Source organism: Plasmodium yoelii, assembly GCF_900002385.2.
Source record: "Plasmodium yoelii strain 17X genome assembly, chromosome: 9".
Classification (NCBI taxonomy): Eukaryota; Apicomplexa; class Aconoidasida; order Haemosporida; family Plasmodiidae; genus Plasmodium; species Plasmodium yoelii.
The window spans coordinates 645,622-664,831 of record NC_036181.2 but is presented as its reverse complement, the minus strand read 5'-3'; the positions used below and the strand labels follow the sequence as shown (position 1 = coordinate 664,831).

Here is a 19,210-nt window from a genome sequence, read left to right as displayed (position 1 = left end):
AGCTTTTTTAAAGACTATTTATCTCATTGTGAGCATATATGTATCATGAACAATTTTTAAAAACTTTTCATAACCATAATCCGATTTAATCTGATTTCACGCTTTTATATATTCAATGCCAAATAATTTTTTTTGTATTAAATACATCCTATCTGTGTAACAAACATACACATTTTCATGACCCTTTTTATGTGTGTGTATGTGTGTGATAATATGTAATATTTTTTTTTAATGCATACTATAATGTTTATTTATAATTTTATTTTTTTCGTTTTATCTTATGTGTCTTTGTTTTAAATTTATAAAAATAAATATATTTTTATTTTTATTTTTACTTTCGGGAATTAATTTTAACTACTTTCTATTATTTTTTAAGTATACGTATTATAAAATTTAAAAAAATTAATAAATGCTTATAGAAAAATTTACGAAAAGTTCACATATAATATATAAATATGGGAGCCGGTTTTCTTTGCTGTATTTACACTTAATTATTAAGGAGAGTGTGCTCATTTTCATTTACAAATGAATTATGATGTATTCAAATTGCAATTAGACATTTGAACGCTTCTAATATAAATGCACAGGATTATCAGAATGAATGAAAGATAACTATTTTTAATCATATCATTGTCATGCTATCAGTATTGGGCCATATATATATATTATTCGATAAATATTTTTTTACATCGGAAATATACGTACATATTTACATATATGCATTAATTTCGCCATAAATATATACAATTGTATATGCATACATTAATATTTTTATTATTTGAAATATTTAACTTGTCTATTTGTTGAATTTGTAGACTTTGGTGTTTTTTGTTTATTTTGTTGATCTATTTATTATTTTTTTGTTTTTTTAATTTTTTATGGTCTTTTAAATACAAAATAAAATATAATGGCTAACTATTTTATGTGTATTTTGGGATTTTTGCTGATCTTAAATTATTTAGGTAATGTAAAGGGGAAAGTTGAACAACCTAATCCTAAAAATACGTTTAATAGTTCTAATAATTTTTTAATAGACACATGTATAAGTGTTGCAAATGGATTATCATATTATGATGAACTAGTAAAAAATTACGATTATGATAGAAATTGTTTGATATATAAGGAAATAGGAAATTTTGTATTGGAAAAATATAGATTGGAGCATTATAATTGTTATAGTAAAATACAAAAGCCTTTGTGTAAAATCAGGTATGTGGATATAAAGGATGACCAAAAAGGAAAGAAAAAGTGTCAACCGAATAATATTCATGTAAGTCCTATTATCCAAAATATTGGCCTTGACAAAAATGTAGAAATTGCGTTGGAAAAAATAAATAATAACATAATGGATGATACTTTATCGATAAAAAAAGAGAATGATAATACAGAAAAAAATGAGGGTAATGAAGAATGTAATAGTAGCTTGCTCAATATAGACAACTCAAATGGTATACACGAAGAAAACGAGGCAAACGAAGAAAACGACGAAAATAGTCGATGCAATATTGCTAAGAATTTATTCACTTCATTGATTAAAAAATGCACGGAAAATAAATATAAAAATGAGTTAATTCATTGTGAAACTTTTGATATAGAAAAAAATATAATTTTAAATGGAGAGGCATTTTGTGAAAAGTCTTATGAAAGAAAAATGATAGAAGATAACAAAGTAAAAAATAAAATATATAAATCAGTTTATGGTAATAATAAATATAAGAAATTGATAATAAGACCAATTAAATTTAAAAAACATGAATATTCGGCATGTGTAAATATGGTCAATATTTATAATAACTGTTCAGTTGTTGAACAAAAATTAAAAAATAATAAAGACATTGACTTTTGCTTATTACAACGAAGTAATGATTTTTGTAATAGTAAAATAAAGGTAGAAAATAATAAACATTATATTAACACATGTTCTGATATTATATTACCTTATTTATTAAGCTCAGAAAATGATGATAACTTAACATATATTCAAATGTGTTATGATATTAGAAATTATATAGATATATTGGATAAAAAAAAATTACAATATTTAAAACAAAAAAAAAAATATGAACAAAATATAAGAAATATTAATATTACACAAAAATTATATAAAATAGTTAAAAAAAACTTCCAAATTTTGAATGAAGAAAATGATAAATATTATGAGCATATTAATAATTTATTCAATATTTTATTAGGAGCAAAAAAAAATAATAAACTATTATTATCTAATCATTGCATAACCAAATTAAATAATCTCAGTGAAAAAATTAATTATTTATATCATAAAGTTAGTTCAATTGAATATCCTGATATGAATACAGATTTGATAGACACAAATATTGATTTTATAAATAAAAACAAAATAAATATAAAAGATATAATAAAAATTCAGATGGACATATCAGTTGCCTCAGATGAAATTAGACAGTGTGTTAATGAGAAGGAAGAAAATAAAAAAAGTGGAAATAAAACTCGATCAGATAATATTAACATATATAAGGATAACACATTTGCTGAATTGAATTATGATGAGCTTAATAAACTGAAACATAAAGGGAATCATATAAATAAATTAATTAAAAATTATGCAACAAAAAGTAACAATTCAATTTTAAAAAATAATGAGGAATTAATCAATAACTTTAAAAATGGTATTAAAAAAATGAATAATATGATAGAAATATTTACAAGCCAAATTAATTTATTAATAAAAAATGGTTTATCATAAAAATAAAATAATTATATATATTAAGACATTTTAAAACAAATACCCATACTTTATTCTCAGTTTTAATCACCTAAAAAATATCCACCTCTTACGAACATGTGTTTTTGGTTTTTTGTATAAACATATTTCCGTGTCATAATTCTGAAATTTTCATAAAATATAAAAGATATATACACATAAAACTGATAAATTAAAATAACAAATTGGGGAAAATCATTTAAAAAAAAAAAATATATATATACATTGTTAAACCGATGAAAAAGCTAGAAACTAAAAATTAAAATAAAACAGTGAAAATAAAAACAAAAATGCAATAATTGTAAAAGCAATAAAATAAAAACACGACGAAGACAATAGACATAGTAATTTTAATTAATTAACATGATGTTGTAAACACAAAATATGTAACTACTGAAAGGAAAAATATGAGATAACTCAATTTATTATTGTTATTGGAGTTTCCAGATTTCATAAAATTTATATTGTTGTTATTATTATTATTTTTATCGTTGATGCTTAATAATTGTGTTCCTGCGAGAGCACTATTTTTTAAATTAGAATTTTGTTGTGTATTTGTTTGATTATTTGTGTTACTTTGTAATTCTCCACTTTTATTGGAAATCATAGAACTTATTTCATTTTCTATGTTAATATCTGTTTTAGGGCAAGTAATTTTTGCATAAAAATAATAATTTTGTACATTATAACCTTGATCATTTGTTATTTCTATATTGAAAGCATTACTATTTATTATCTGACTGTCATTGGGGACAAACAAACGCCTGTAAAATGAAAAATTGGGTATAATACATAATAAAATAAATCCACATATAAATATACATATTTAGTTCAAACTTTATATTATACAATATTTTTGATATTTTTTAACGTATTGAATATATATTTTGCACAATGTATATTACTGATAAAACACTAAGGTTTGGGTTGGATAAACATTGGACACTGTCATTTTATTCACATTTAACGGGCATGTCGATACTGGATTGTTTTCTTTCTGTAATTGTTCATTTGTTTTTAATACATTTATATTACTATTATTTATATTAATGGATATATTTAGTGCTCCCATGTTATTATCTTGTACAATTTTCGTAGCATACAAATAGAAATTTGCAAATCGATATAACTGTTTATATAGTCCAGTTACGTCTCCTGGAATAAAGAAAAAAAGAGATACATACATATAAATTCTGATAAATGACATTTATTGAAAAAAATCAGCTTTATGTATAACTGAAGGAATGTCATAACCATTTGTTATTATAATTACATGTATTTTATAATACCTTTATTTTGTAATTCCGTAAATGCCAACCTCAATTTATATAAATCAGGTACACATTTGGAGAAATCAAATGATACCTTATCCCAACGAAATGGAATATTTATTAAATTATTTTTCCCAATAAGCTACAAAAAAAGCAGTAAAAAGAATATGTATATACAATAATAAAAATTCAAATTTTCAACAATTTATTTTTTTAAGACAAGTGAAATTTTTAATTTTTTTATTTACATCAGTCATATCGACAAAACCAGATGAAATTATTATATTATCTTCTTGTAAATTTTTCATAAGGTTCCATTGATCTTTAGGGCTATTAGATATAGGGCAACTTCCACAATATGTTATATTTGTGCATTCTGTAAAAGAAAAAAAATAAATTAATTAAAAAATTCTAAAAAAATCAATGTACATATTTATATCTGTGCGAAAATATTTGTTATACCAGTTAGTGGGTTTTTTTCTTTATTATCATTAGTTAACGGTGTGCAATTAATTGAATTACATATCATTTCAGTTGTATTGAAGTTATTATTATTATTCATTATTTTTAAAAATATATCATTTTTATTTTGTTCTTCAGGAACTGGAACAACAGTATTTGAATTATTTACACTCTGATTTGGTGACCCTTGATTTGAACTATTTACATCGTTATTATTATTTGGGGTAATAGCCGTAGATAAAACAGCTGCTATTGCATTATTAGCATTTGCCCCAATATTGTTATTGTTGACATTATTATTTAAATTTAAAGCATTAGGGTTAACCACATTTTGATTTATCAAATTTCCAGCTTCTGTAGCACCAGTTGGTTGAACCATATTAGATGCAACACCGGGTGGCTGAACTGTATTAGGTGCAGCAGCGGTTGGCTGAACTATATTAGATGCAACACCAGTTGGTTGAACTATATTAGATGCAACACCAGCTGGTTGGACTATATTAGACGCAACGGCAGTTGGTTGAGCTATATTAGATGCAACGACATTTGATGGGACGACATCATTCGAAATAACGCCTTGATGGTTTTTTTTTTTGTGATGATGCTTTTTTTGGCGCTTATTATGGTCATCATTTACAAGTTTATTTGTATTAGTAGGAATAGTGTTTCCATGGGTTTTCAATGCATTTTTAAAAATACTATTTCGAACATTAAATTTGGTGGTAGGCTGAGTTTCCTCTTCATCATCATCATTGTTATCGTTTGAATTGGAGATGGAACTATTTTCATCATTTTCGTCATCATCATTATCATTTGTATCATCATTATCATCATCATCTTCATTATTTTCTTGAGTATTATATTTCATATTTAGCTGTAAGAAGGATTGGTCATTTTTTTTTGTTGATGATACATATTTATAATTGAGTAAAAATTGATCATTGTAATTATTGTCATTTGAAAATAAATATTTATTACTTGATAACCGATTTTGAAAATAAATAAAATTAGTAGACACTGTTATATTTCCAATTATATTGACGACATGTTTTAAGGTAATTATTTTAAAAATTGAAAGAAAAATTTTTAATTTCATTTTAACCTATTATATCATACATTTTATCATTACTTTTTCTCGCTCTACCTATAAACATCTATTTTTTATTTATTGTCTTAAAGACATGTTACTACCGATTGTTATAAAGTATCACACATAAATAATGATTTAAAAAATTATGCACTAATACAGATATTAATATAAATATTTAATTATATTATACACAATATGATATTCTATTTATTTATAACATTTTAAATTCATATTTTTTTGAAAATATACATTAGTATATTTTAAAATGCTCTCCGAAAATAAGATTAATAGTGTAGGCACTGAAATATTCCAAAAAAGTTTTAGCATACTCATATAGTACTATAACATAATAAAAACATAAATAGCAATACATTTTTGCGAATAATTTTAGATATCCCTTTTAATATTATTGACAGACTAATTATTTTAAAATATGCTTTTCGGTGCATACACATTTATGGAAAATAATGTTATTATATTTAAGGAGAAAACATTATAATCATATATAATGTTATATATATATATTTTTTTTTTTTTATTTGTGAACTTACATACATGTATATATCCAATGCTATGTTATAATTTTTCTCATGCGCCCCAATTTCTGAAAATTTTGTTCATCCATTATTATTTTAATATTGAAATAGATGCATTTATTAAAATACGATAATTCTATAAATACATTTGGTAAGGAAACAATATGTTGTTTTTCATATAACCAAAAAATAAAGAAAACAAAAAAATATTATTCTTTTAAACAACAACATTTTAATTTGTACAACTTATAAAAATATAAAAGACGAGAAAAAAAAATGATCACCAATTTCATTATGCTTTGTTAATAAGAATTTATTTCAAAAAAACTTTTTTGTTATTACGAAGTAGAATATATAATATAGCATTTCTCGACAAAATTAATTTTATGCAAACAAATATATAAGCATAATAGTAGTTATAAAATATAGTTGTTTTTTTAAATATAATCTTATAATAATTAAATGAAAAATTGAAAATATAACTGTGGATAAGTATAAGACAAAAAGATAAAGTGTATTGTTATTTTAGAACAAGTTTTTTTATGAAATTTGCACATGGTTAGGGTAAATGTGTTTCTTTTATTTTTTATGATATGAGTCATTACATTGGGTGAAGAAAAGCCGTATTGAGAAATTTCCTGAAGAACACACCCCTAATAGTTTAATTTCGTTTTGTTTATTATTTTTTATATTCGTATATATATTCATATTTTTGACCTATATTTACTCATTTCCTTTGGTAGATATTCCAAAAGATTTTACAACATTAAATATAATGGAAAATATTTGCATATTTATTTCTTTATATAAGTTATATATTTTTTTCTTCTTTTAAAAAATTAAGATTAGGTATGTAGTTATAAAACTTAAGATATATGTGTCTTTTAATATTTTGTAGGATTATATAATTCACAATTAATTTTGGGTATTTAAGGTATATATGCCAAAAGAAATTTTTATTAAAAAAAATTGTTTACTTTAAATAAACGTATAGAATATTTATAAAATAAATTATAACAAAAAATAACACCATTTCATATTTATTTTACTTTATTTTTAAGTTATATATATTTTTTTTTATTTTTTGGAACATGACTAAGGTTTTTTTTTGTATTTATTAATGGTAATTTGTTTACTAACCATTAGGGAATATAAATATAGCCAGGAATTGCTATTGCCTATTTAACTGAGCGTAGCGTATTTTAATAGGGGGAGAAGAAATTGTAATAAATAAAAAATAATATATATAATAATCGCTATGCAAGCACATATATAGTATGCACAAATTATATTATATGTATATATATATATATTCATGCTGATTAAGGTATATAAACAAAACAATAACGTGCATATAGGTAACGAGTTTCGAATTATAAATTTAGTATTTTTAATGCCTTAAAATATTATGTAAAAAAATGAATATATACGATTTGCTAAATATTGCAAAATTTTATAACTCAAAAAAAAAGCATGTACTATAAAAACCTTTAGATTATTTATAGTATAAAAATAAGAAATTAAAAAAATTAAGAAAATAAAAAATTAATAAAAATTTATAAATGTGTAGCTTTAATTAAAAAAGGAAAAATCTTATATAAATATGTATATGTATGTACATATATAAATGATACATGAGCTGCATATATATGTTTACATATTGTAAAACATTATACTAATTGAAAAAGATAAAAATTAGTAGAACGTTTTTTATTTTTTTATATGTAAGTATTTATTTGATATAAATGGAAAGACTCGTCGGTGTAGTAAAGCAGGTTATATCCGCGGATACGTATGTTTTGTTAGGGCCTAAAAAAAGTAAGCAAAATACGATGAAGTATCATAATGTATACATATATGAATTACTCACAAAAAAAGTGTATATTGTTCGAATTAAAGGAATGTGATACATTATTTCCGTTCAACCATTTTATAAATTTTACGCTATATATGTTTGCAATTTTGTTTCTGCTTTTCATATATGAACCATCATGGTTATATATATATGCATTTAATTTTTTCTATTTTCAGATGGCATTGCACAGGAAAGGCAAGTAAGTTTAGCATGTATACAGTGCCCAAAATTGTACGTAAAAAGCCAAACCTCGGAAAAAAATGAAGAACCATTTGCATGGGAAAGTAGAGAACTTATCAGAAAAATTATAATAGGGAAAAATGTATCATTCACATTAGAATATGTATATAATAATCGCCAATATTGTAGTGTTTATTTTGAGGATACTAATTTGTCGATATTATTATTAGAAAAAGGATATGCAAATTTAGTTTTTAATAAAAATGTAAAAACGAATGTATATGGAGATTTAGAACCATATTATTTAGAGGCCAAAAGCAAAAATTTAGGCATATTTGGCAATAATATTAATAATTTTGTTAGAAATATAATTAATATTAATAATGACAAAAATGAAAATAAGAAAATTTATGATATGTTGGTTAATAAGAAAGTTCATTGTGTGATTGAGCATGTGAGAGATGGAGGTCATTTGAGGGTTTATGCCCAATTGGAAAAAAATGAAAATAAAGACGAAGGAAACAAGAAAAATAATGTTAAAAATGAAAGTAAAAAAAATGACAAGGGAGGAAAAGGAGCAAAAAAAAAAAATGAAGATAATACTATTAGTCAAACGGGAGAAAAATATTTGACAATGTATTATTTTTCAATATCTCTTTGTGGTATTATAGTAGATATGTACAAAAAGGAAGTAATAAATAATGTTGAAACAATAAAAGAAGAAACATATGCAACTGAAACAAAAAAATTTGTAGAATATAGATTATTAAACAGAGATGTAGAAATAGAAATAAAACATATTGATAACAATTTAAATTTATATGGAAATATATATTATAAATTAGGTAATATATGTTTATTATTATTAAAAAATGGATATGCTTATATTAATGACTATACCATAAAATATGTCGAAAATCCTTTAGAATATAAAAAGGCACTTGATGAAGCTGTAAAACTAAGGAAAAAAAAATGGATAAATTATTCTGAAAAAGAAGTAGATTTTGAAAAAGAATATATTACAACAGTTATAGAAATATTATATGGAGATATTATTATTGTAGATTATAAAAATGAAGAAAGAAGATTATATTTAAGTTCGATCAAATGTGAAAAACATAATTCGGATATTCATTTAAATACATTATCTTTATTAGCAAAAGATTATTTAAAAAAAAAAATAGTTGGTGAACAAGTGAAAATTGTAACTGAGTGTGTAAAAACACCACAAAGCAATAACGAGGGTTATATACCACCATGTTCTGATAACAAAGGAAGGATGCATTTTGTTAGTGTTTATCAAATTAATAAAAAACAAGTTGATAAAAAGGGAAATGTACCAGGATCGGATAAGATAAATTCTGAAATTGCGAATAAAGATAATTCTGGAAAAAAAAAGAAAGGAAAAAAGAGTAATAACAATACAAAAGATGACAAAAAAAACGAATCTGAAAATATGGATCAAGAAAATTACAACGAGATTAGTCTCAATGAAGAATTGGTTGCAGAAGGTTTAGCAAAAGTGGTAAATTATGTACAAGAAAATGAAAAACCAGATTACTATTTCAATTTACAAGCACTAGAAAAAGAAGCTGAAAAAAAAAAATTAGGAAGATTTAACCCACATTTAGATATTATAAAAATAAATAATATAAGTGGTAGTGAAAATGCCCTAAGAGCAAGATCATTTGAAAATACATTAAATAAATATAATAATTTAAATGCATATATTGATTATATATATGGAGCAAATAAATATAAAATTTACATTCCTTCTCAAAATTTAATGATAAACTTTATCTTATTAGGTGTAAATATTCAAAAAATTAATTTGAAAGAAATAGGAAATGAAAATGTAAATAAAAATGGAAATATCGAAAATGGAAAGAGAGAGGATGATTATGTTGCTGGAGATACCGGAAAAAAAAATAATAAGAAAGAAAAAAGCGAATATAGAGATATTGCCATACAAGCATATAAATATGTGAGAAGACTTTTAATGCAAAGAGCAGTGCAAATATGTATTATCACATGTGATAAAGGTGGTAATTTTATTGGAACATTAAAATATCAAAATAAAGACATAGCACAAGATTTATTATCTTTAGGATATGGTATGTTAAATGATATTGGATTGAAAAATATAACTGAAAGATCTAATTATATTAAAGCATCTGAAGAAGCTAAAAATAATAAAAGAAATATATGGGCTATTGAAGTAATAAATGAAAATAACGAAAACAATCTAATAAGTGGAGATAAAGCAAAACTCTCTGAATTTGATAACATATATTATTGTTCATATGTAGATGATATAAATAATATTTGTTTACAACTAAAAAATAAACAAGATCAACTTAAAAAATTTCAAGAAGATATAAATAAAAAAAGTTACATAGAAAGTATACCAGAAATTTCTATTAATAATATAAATAAAAATACTTTAGTATTAGCTAAATATATTGATAATTATTATTACCGAGCTGTGATACTTCAAATAAATAAATCAAAAAACAAATGTATTGTAAAATATATAGATTTTGGTAATGAAGATGAAATAAATTTTGCAGATATTAAAAAGTTAACCCCAGAATATAGTTTAAAAAATTATCATCAATTTGCTATTAAGGTTGCATTATCAGGTTTAAAAATGCCAGAAGACAACAAACCAGATTTAATGATATATATTAAACAACTTTTATTAGATAAATTTTTATATGTTAAATTTGAAAAGAAAGTAGAAAATATATATCATGTTGTTTTTTATGATTATGAACAATTTACCACAAATAAAAATGTGAAAAGTGTTAACGAAGAAATAGCAAATCAAGGAATTTGTTATGTTGATAATTTTAGTGATACCAAAATTTTTGAAAAATTAAAAAAAGAAGAATTACAATCAAAAAAAAATAAACTTGGCATATGGTCTTATGGAGACATAAATTACGATGACAATTATGCATAAGTAATTTCTATTTCCTAATCCCCTTATCTTCGGAATATCGTATTTTCATTGCATTTTCCAAACTGGAAAGACCATATATCCGTTTATTTCAATTTGCAGAGACGAGTATTATTATGCATAGTTGCACTATCTCAACTGTATCTTTTCCCACATCACTGTATATATGTACATGTATTTTTTTATTCATACTCTTTTTACATATTAATGAGCATTTGTTATCAATGTTGAGAATGCTCGATTAAGTTTTACTTAAAAAAAGGAAAAAGAGAAAAAGCAGCTAAATAGATAGAAACAGTTTTTCTATTTTTTCAAAGTTGCCATATCTTTTTTCCTTCGCGGGATTTGCGATTTTTTAACTTTATTTTAATGGAAAAATAAAAATAAATAAAAATAATAATAAATAAAAATAATAATAAATTAGTAATAAATAAGTGGTAATAAATGAATAACGAACAAAAAGAAATGTAAGAGTGAAAGGAAAAACATTTTTTGGGGGGTTTTCACAAAATAAAATATTTAGGTATAGGTGAATAAGATCATAATATAAATATACAAATGCATCGATTTCTTTATCACAAAATAGTTTTGTTTTAACTTGGTTAAGAAAAAAAATACATACATTAGAATATTATATGGAGAGTTTCCAATTGTTTATCTTTTCTTTCTTTGTTTTAAGTTTTGCAATTTTGCTTGAGTAGGATTGATAGGTTGAGGTTTGGTTTCTTCAGTAGGTGCAGGTTCCTTATCAGGCTCATTAGATTTTATTTTTTTTTTTTTGTTTTTAAATCCCGGTTTTTCATATTTTGGTAGCCATTTATCAATAGAGGAATTATTGTGGGTGTTAGCTCCTGAATCTGCTATTTTATTATTTTTATTTTTTTTTGATCTCTTACGTTTTTTATGGATATTATCTAAAGATTGATTAAACAAATTAGTATCAAAGTTGATGGATTTATTTTCAAGCTCTTCAACATCGATCATATATGTTTCGCTAAGTATCGCTTTTTTTAGTCTACTTTCATATTTATATACATTTTCTATATTTATATATGTATATAAGTATGTATATATTGAATAGAAATTAAAATCATTTTTTATTTCTGTTGAAAGATATTCAAATAAATCATGCAACATTTCAGTTTGTTCATGACATATAAGATATTTGCTAACTAGAAACAGTGTTTCATGATTTACTATATTAATATCATCTTTTATTGCTTCTTTATATTTTTTGAAAAGGTTAATTACGCGTTCAAGATTTTTCATGCTATATTCACAAGAATCATTATTTTCATTGTTTTTGTTAATTTCACGATTTTTTTTTTCTGGTAATTTTACACATATATAGATGTAGAATAAATTTGAAAAAAAATGCTTATAATGATGTACAAGTTTCTGAAAAATATGTTCATATTTTAAATAAATATCAATAACATCGTTGTATGCCTTTTTTTCAAAAGACATATATGCATATGCATTAATATATTTGATTTTAATTTCAGGTGATTGAACCAAATCTATATTTTTTCGTATATAATGTTTACATTTTAAATAATTGTTATCTTTAAGATATGCCAATATATTTAATTTATCTAATAATACAGAGTTATTAAATTTTGTAGAAAAATTTTGTAATTTTAATCCAAGTTCATCAATTTTATGATTATAGTGAAATAAATCAAGACATTCATTATAATATAAAACACTAAGTTGATATCTACTAATTTCTTTATTGATATCTTTATGCATAAATATTATATTTTTAATAAGTAATAATTTGTCTGATTTTATATTAAATTCGATTTCTTTACCCGATACTAGTTTAGGTAATTTATTTATAAGTAAATTTTCATTATAGTTATTTATTAGTGCTATGTAATTATTATAAGATGTCAATAAGACTGGTAAATTATTAATATATAATTCGTAATTGTTTAAAATGGTTTCATAAATATCTACAGATTCTTTTATTTTATTCATTTTTGAATATATATATGCTTTACCAAGTTGAATAAATATCTTATTTTTTTTTATCATCTCTATATTATAAAGAGATGACTCTTTTTTATTTGTTTTATTTTTTTCTAAAATTAGTTTGTTTATTTCAGAATTATTTCCATCATTATTTACTTCATCCATTATTAAGGTATTTTTACATAAGTCTTCTAATAAGTTCAAAAATTTTAAAGAATTTTCATAGGATTTTTCAATTGCAAAAAAAATAGAATAATTATATAATTGTTCAAAATCTTCTACTTCTTCAGAGTTAAAATTGTTAGTAAATTCGATAATTTTTTCTTTTATATTTTGAATATCAACTTGAGAATTTTGTTGAACATTTTCTTCTTTATTAGAGATTTGATTTTCTGTAGTTGTAGACGAACTTATTTTATTATTTCTTTTTTTCTTTTTTTCTTTTTTAATTTTTAAAAAGTTATATTCATACATTAGTTGTAAGTAAAAGGAAATATAACTACTGTCCATATTAATACTTGCAGAATCCACTTGATTTTCCCCTTCATTTTTTATCAAGAGTTCATATAAATTAATGCTAGTTTCAAAATTTTTTAATTTATAACTAACATCTGCTAATAGTATATTTACAAAATTATTATATTGGTCTTCATTTTCTAAGTAATACTTTAAACAAGCATTTAATTTTTTATACAATTTTAATTTATATAAACAATAAAAAAATTCTAATAAAACATTATCATTTTTCATTTCTTCATAATGTTCTTGAAACAAATATTTAAATGTTTTATTTTCTTTTTTTGTTGTTCCAATGGATTTATTTATTTTTTTATTTTTAATTAACACATTTGTTATTTCGTAAATTACTTTTGAATATTCCTTTTTCTCAATCAATGAAGAATATCTAGATTTTATTTCATTGATACTAAATTTGTCTTTATTATATATAGTAGTTACATGTTTAGTATTTTTACGTTTGTTTCTTCGTTTTTTTTCTTTTTTTTCTAAACTTATATTATCTCCATCCTTTTTTTTGCTACCTTTTTTTTTACAATTTTCATTTTTGTCATTCATTTTGTTCTTTTATAAGCATAGACTGATATGAAACGAGTGTGTTTGCTTATGTTGGGTATATGCTACTCTTTTTTCAGGATGCCGTATTTGCACAAAGTTAATATATATTTATCTATGTGTATAATTTCCCTTATTAATCTAAAATAGTAAGTATGCAATTTATGATCGTTAATAATTTATAATATGAGTGTGAAAATTATTAAGCGATATTATATATAATATTTACTATTGTTGTGTTCCTTAATGATTTTGAAAAATGTTAAGTTAATTTTACTATACCCCGAATAGGGAACTTAAATAATATTTATGCGTGATAAATGAAAATATGTAAATATAATATTAAATGTAACTTTATGTATTATAAATTAATATATAATAGTTAATTATCCAAAAAAAAATAATAAATATAAAATGAGTATCCCTTTAAAAATATTAATATAGAGTGAAAGAAAAAAATAACAATAATATATAGCAACAATGACAATTGTAGTAATTGTACCTATAAATATAATTAACAAACCATGGATACATCCAAAATAATCCTTTATTTATACATTTTATAAATAATATTATATTTAATTTTTTTTTTATCTTTCATACTAATATGTAAAAGTAAAATTGATGATGCTCATTATATATTCTTCTCACTTTAATATCACTATTTTTTTTTTTTTTTTTTCAAGAGTCTCGCTTTTTTATATAATGGGCCAACACATGTAATACATAAATAACACGACACTTATCTGTATAAATTTTATTACATATTAAATTCGTTATAAATATAAAATATATTTGTAAAATTAAATATTGTAATTTATTATTGTACCAGTTCTGTGGTCGTTATAAAAAAAAAACAGCAATAATTTTAACTAAAAAATATACATAATTATAAATTTATATTTCCCTTGATAAACATGAAAAATATATTATAAAGAGATAAACTTCGTTTATATATATAAAAGAAAAATGTATACTTAGAAATCAGCAGTATATTATAAAAAATATGCCGACATTATTATATAAGGAAAACTATACCATACAACTTTTTTTCTTTCTATATATTTTTCCTTATACCAATATATTTCTTAGTGTTAATCTATACAAAAAAAGAAAGAAAATATTTTAATCACACTTGTTTTAAGTTTTAGTATAATGAAAATAATAAACCTTAATAGTTTATATGGAGAGAAATGTGGAAACACGAAGGGATACTTACACTATTCATGCTTATAATTAAAAAAAATATATATACGTATCTTATTTAAAGTGTAATTTGACGATATAGTATTATTTGAACATTATACTGTCCCCATTTCACGAAAAAAATAAAATAGATTTAATATATTCATCATTGATTGGCTTAATATATACTATTCTTGCTAATAAAAATTATTAAATATATTAGTATCTTTATAAAAGAATTATAAATATGCTTGATGAATTAAAAGGGGATGGATTCGTGTGCATACTATTTTAAAAATCATCAACACATTTTATTATATACACACATATACATGTATAGGAATATGTTTTTTTTACGCTAATAGCTAAAAATCATATGTTAATAGCATATATATTTTCATTTTAACTCACATTTTATCGTCAGGACATTGAATAGAAAATGGTTAGAATTGCTTTTCAAATGTATAAGCCCCTCTATATATTTTTTCTGGATAAAAAATAAAATTATATATACTTGAAAGTGTTGTGTAAATATTGGGATAGACGTATATAACCCTCTAATATTAATATATATACATGCCTATTGTATCATGATATATTTAAAGGGGGAAACCAAAAGAATACTATATATATTAAAAAAATATATATTATTAAAGAAATATTTTTGAGTTATCGTCATTCACCATATATATTTTACACACGTGAAAAAGCCACTTAATTGAAAAAATATGTTTAAAGAAAAATGCTAAAAATAAATAATTTTATTTTTACATTATACTAATATAGGTGTGTTATATTTGAGTTATTATAGAGTATTGCGTATAACATAAATATTATTCATATACAACAAAATACATAATTTTTTACACATAACAGTGCATATTTACAATTATGAAAATCATTGCATACTTTTATATTTTTCAAAATATATGTTTATATGATAAAATTATTAAAATGAGAAAATAAAAAAACTCTAAATAAAAAAATATAAACTGTAAAAATGGAAAATTAAATTTTTTTAAAAACAACTTCATATATAATGCAATAAATTATAAAAAGATGATGGGTAAAATAAAAAAGAAAAGTATTAATGGAAAATAAGAGATACGAAAATATATAAAATGAGAAAAATAAATAGAAGGGGAACGAAAAAGAAAATAAATAATTTAATCACATAATATTTTAACCATCCTATTTTTTTTCTCTTCCCTTTTCACTTGTATTAAATTTGTATATAGAATATATTCATTAAGTAAAGTATAATAGATACACAAAAATATATTAATATTTATGGAATCGATTTATTTTTACTTTTTTGATATTAAAAATGATATAATTATATAAATGCACTTTATTTAAAAATATGAAAAAAAGGGAAAGGAAAGAAGATATAAGGGGAGAGAAAAAAACTAATATAATAAATAATAATATCATCTTTTTGAAAGGTTTGCACTATACAACAATGTTGATAACGTAGCTCTGTATTTGATTACTATTTGCTTGATAATATTTCGTTATCTATCCATTAATTTTGTTTTTATTTGATTATTTGGGGAAAATGTGACTATGTATTCATTTTTTTCAAAAAAAACATTTCATATATTTTTTAATTTTGTTTCACTCGTCCTTCTTGATCTGCAATTTGATCAAATCGATTTTTATTTTCTAACATTTTTTTTTTATCTTTTTCTGATGCATATACGCATGTCCAATCAAAAAGAAAATCATAGGTAAATCCCTCTCTGAAAAAAATGTAATTTATTCAATGATTATTTTAATTACAACCATATATAAGGTATACATGTTGTGTACACACGATGCTTTTTATTTTTTTTATTTATTTTTTTTGGAGAATGATGAACATAAAAATAAATGATATGTATATTCCATAAGAAATGCTACAAATAACTATGCAAATTATAAATGGTTTTCTATGATAACTTACCTAATAAACAAATCTTTTAAAAGTCTTCTTAAATATGTATAATCGGGTCTATCTTCAAATCTTAAAGATCGACAATAATTTAAATATGTAACAAACTCGACTGCAAAGGGGAAAAGAAATATGAGTAAAAAATTATATTGGATATATAATACTTATTTGTATAAACGTTTTTTCGATATTTCTGAAATATATGCATTCAAATATAAAATAGTTAGTTGGTTTATTTCTTACAGCTTGTATTTCTGCACAAAACTTCTACAGATGTTGATATTTTTTTTTCCATAATTTTATCGTATTTATCCTTTTTTGAAATAGCCTTAAGTCCTTGCCATGGTAAACTTCCTCGAAGAAAATACATAAGAACATATCCTAGGGCTTCAATATCATCCCTACGTGATTGTTCAATTCCTATACAAATACGAAAATTATACCAATATGTGTCATTCCATATATGTATATTTTTATTCATGAAATAACAAAAAAAGAAAGAAAATTATATTTAAAAAAAAAACGTACCTAAATGAGTATTTATACTAGCATATCTTGCTGTTCCTGTCAAATTTTTTCCTTCTTTATATGGTATATGTGTATGTGATCTTGAATCTCGATATTTTTTTGCAAGACCAAAATCAATTATATGAATTAATGTAACTTTTTTTCCTCGTCCTAAAAAATTAAAGAATCGAATGAAACAAAATATATATTATGAAAAAAAAAAATTAAAAATAATAATATTATTATTTGATATGATCATTTGCTATATTTACAACATAGTACCTATTAAAAAGTTATCTGGTTTAATATCTCTGTGTATAAAGTTTTTTGAATGGACATATTCAATCCTATTTAACTGTGAGATGGTAAAAATTGATAAAAGGGGAAAATATATTAATAATTATTATGGTAATAGAACAATAGTTCATATGAATATGTTATAACGACATGTTTATGCAGCTTGTGTAAGGTTATAGATGTGTATATAATATTTTATAGTAGTTTCTAACCATTTGATCTGCTGTCATAAGGACAGTTTTTAAAGAAAATTTTCTATTACAAAGGGTAAAAAGATCTTCTAAAGATGGCCCCAATAAGTCAAGAACCATAATAGTGAAATCTCCTTCTATACCATACCAGTAAACTTTAGGAACGCCAACTATAAACAGAGATAAATTAAAAAAAATATACGATTGATTATTAGTTATATATATATATATACATTTATATTTTTCATTCGAATTTAATATTTCATACTTCCTCCTCCTAATATTTTATATAGTTTTGATTCATATAATAACTGGGGATGTTTCGATCTTGTCGATTCCTAAAATAATGGAAACAAATTTATATATCAATAAAACATACAATAATAATAATAATCAAGGAATATAATACGTAACACCGTGAAACGTAATATAAGACAAATATTTTATATACGTCTCCCAATGATATTTTATATTCCTTTTTTTCGTAAATGTTTTTGACTTACTAATTTAACAGCAAATTCTTCCATAGTTACAATATCTTTGGCAACATAAATGTCACCAAATGATCCGCTTCCTAACTTTTTCCCTAATGCATATTTATTTGCTACTCTTATTTCCATGATTATTATTTTGTATTATAACTGCATAAAAGAATGAATAAATACATATGTGAATTCCTATATACAGGTATAATATAACAAAATTAAGAAAATTGTGAAAATAAATTAAAAACATACATCATAACTTATTCATGTATATTAATTAGTTCGTGTGTTAATGAAACATATATAAATATATATATATATATTGTATATACATATAAATTTTATATTTGATACCCATATAAATAAACTACAATATATCTCCTTTATGTAATAAATGTTTTCAAAAAATATTAAAATTTATAATGCCATAATTGAAATATTAAATAATTATATAAATTGTGTGTA

At 22.3% G+C, this 19,210-nt stretch overlaps 5 protein-coding genes across 5 annotated transcripts; 2 read left to right on the top strand and 3 right to left on the bottom strand.

The window, feature by feature from the left end:
* Positions 1-907: 907 nt before the first annotated feature.
* PY17X_0914000 (conserved Plasmodium protein, unknown function) lies at positions 908-2,725 on the top strand (the record flags this gene model as incomplete). The annotated part of the gene is made up of 1 exon (XM_723859.2): positions 908-2,725. One exon carries the CDS (start codon positions 908-910, stop codon positions 2,723-2,725), a length of 1,818 nt encoding a protein of 605 aa, XP_728952.2.
* Positions 2,726-3,101: 376 nt separating this feature from the next.
* PY17X_0913900 (conserved Plasmodium protein, unknown function) lies at positions 3,102-5,572 on the bottom strand (the record flags this gene model as incomplete). The annotated part of the gene is made up of 5 exons (XM_022955950.1): positions 3,102-3,507; positions 3,649-3,895; positions 4,033-4,156; positions 4,263-4,390; positions 4,477-5,572. 5 exons carry the CDS (start codon positions 5,570-5,572, stop codon positions 3,102-3,104), a joined length of 2,001 nt encoding a protein of 666 aa, XP_022812158.1.
* Positions 5,573-7,847: 2,275 nt separating this feature from the next.
* PY17X_0913800 (uncharacterized protein) lies at positions 7,848-11,102 on the top strand (the record flags this gene model as incomplete). The annotated part of the gene is made up of 2 exons (XM_723861.1): positions 7,848-7,920; positions 8,134-11,102. 2 exons carry the CDS (start codon positions 7,848-7,850, stop codon positions 11,100-11,102), a joined length of 3,042 nt encoding a protein of 1,013 aa, XP_728954.1.
* Positions 11,103-11,753: 651 nt separating this feature from the next.
* Positions 11,754-14,150, bottom strand: PY17X_0913700 (uncharacterized protein; the record flags this gene model as incomplete). Its single annotated transcript, XM_723862.1, has 1 exon — positions 11,754-14,150. The coding sequence occupies one exon, from the start codon at positions 14,148-14,150 to the stop codon at positions 11,754-11,756; it is 2,397 nt and encodes a 798-aa protein (XP_728955.1).
* Positions 14,151-16,938: 2,788 nt separating this feature from the next.
* PY17X_0913600 (casein kinase 1, putative) lies at positions 16,939-18,880 on the bottom strand (the record flags this gene model as incomplete). Its single annotated transcript, XM_721489.1, has 8 exons — positions 16,939-17,074; positions 17,278-17,377; positions 17,509-17,685; positions 17,794-17,943; positions 18,055-18,127; positions 18,282-18,430; positions 18,529-18,598; positions 18,764-18,880. 8 exons carry the CDS (start codon positions 18,878-18,880, stop codon positions 16,939-16,941), a joined length of 972 nt encoding a protein of 323 aa, XP_726582.1.
* Positions 18,881-19,210: the final 330 nt, after the last annotated feature.